Source organism: Microtus ochrogaster, chromosome 19 (assembly GCF_000317375.1).
Source record: "Microtus ochrogaster isolate Prairie Vole_2 chromosome 19, MicOch1.0, whole genome shotgun sequence".
Taxonomy (NCBI): Eukaryota; Metazoa; Chordata; class Mammalia; order Rodentia; family Cricetidae; genus Microtus; species Microtus ochrogaster.
Window position 1 is genome coordinate 31256229 of NC_022021.1, and position 1188 is coordinate 31257416.

At 53.0% G+C, this 1188-nt stretch overlaps 1 protein-coding gene across 1 annotated transcript in view; it reads right to left on the bottom strand.

Moving 5' to 3' along the window:
* Tars (threonyl-tRNA synthetase) overlaps positions 1–596 on the bottom strand; it is a 14900-nt gene extending 14304 nt beyond the window's left edge. Inside the window, exon 1 of the mRNA XM_005356635.2 lies at positions 443–596. Within this exon, the coding sequence (XP_005356692.1) occupies positions 443–496 (54 nt within the window). The 5' untranslated portion in view covers positions 497–596. The remainder of the gene's footprint in view (positions 1–442) is intronic.
* Positions 597–1188: the final 592 nt, after the last annotated feature.

Sequence of the window (1188 nt, forward strand, 5' to 3'; positions counted from 1 at the left end):
GGGACGTGTGTGAAGTTACCTAGGACGCTTCATGCCCCTGACTAATTTCCAAGCAGTCTGTCAAATGGAGCCATCCAGCCTTCACCATTTGCTTATCATAAAGCACCCAATATTTGGCAAATTGGATCTGATCTCGGGGACTGGCTTTTCCTTCCTAAACTAGAGCTTTCTGCTCCACAAAGATTTACGATCTTCAAAGTTCTGCCATGTTCTTTCCGCCTATTTAAAAGCACAAAAATACAAGCGTGGGAGTCCAAGCCCCGCATGGTCACTGTCTAGCTCTGAGCAAGTCACTCAGTCTGAGTTCACAGATCTCTTGGACGAGGATGACCCCCGAAACCCCTCCTGCCTGCTGGGACTCCCCAATACCGGCAGGTCCTCGCTACTTTCCCGCCGGGCAGAGTCGGCTCCCAGGACACGCCCAGCCACCGCGCCTGCTCACCGGCTTCTCGCCGTCCATCTTCCCCGAAGGGTTGCTGGCCTTCTCCTCCGACATCGAAGGACCGCCAAGAGACAAAACCCGAGAACTAGACCCCAGAGAAGAGCCTGAGCCGGAGGAGAGAACGAGCAATTCCACACTGCGCGTGCGCCACGTGGCCTAGCCGGAACCAGCTGATGCAATGGGGCGCCAGGCCCCGTCCTGCTGCCTTGGGCGCGCGGCCAATGGGACACTCACAGAGGCGGGCTCTCCCTTTTCTCAGCCAATAGAATATCCGGAGGAGTGACGAGCCTTTCTAGGAAATCCCTTAACTCAGTTCCAGACTACAAGTGAAGCGCGCAAGCGCCCTCCTGCTCATCTGACTTTCTGTCACCTCTAGGGCCTTGGCGGCCACCGTAGCGAAAACGAGCCGCTTGGACTGAGTTTCCCTGAAGTAATGGGCAAACTGGATGTGGTCTCTGGCGCTTTAACTTATTTCAGATGCACTCTTCGTGGCCTGTTGGGTGACAAGGACAGTCTGAAGCGGTGACTCAAGTCTTCCTCATAGGAACCGGACCGATTTGGTTTGGGGGACAAGCAACGTTCCTCAGTCATTCCTCAGTGCATCACGGAGCTTTTCCAAAGAAGAAACACAAATACAGCCAGCATTTTATTTTAGGAAATAACTTCTGATCCACGTGAAAGTCATTTGTATCTTGGGGGGCTCGAGATTAGCTTCCCCTTATTTAAGCATCTGTACTTTATAGTTA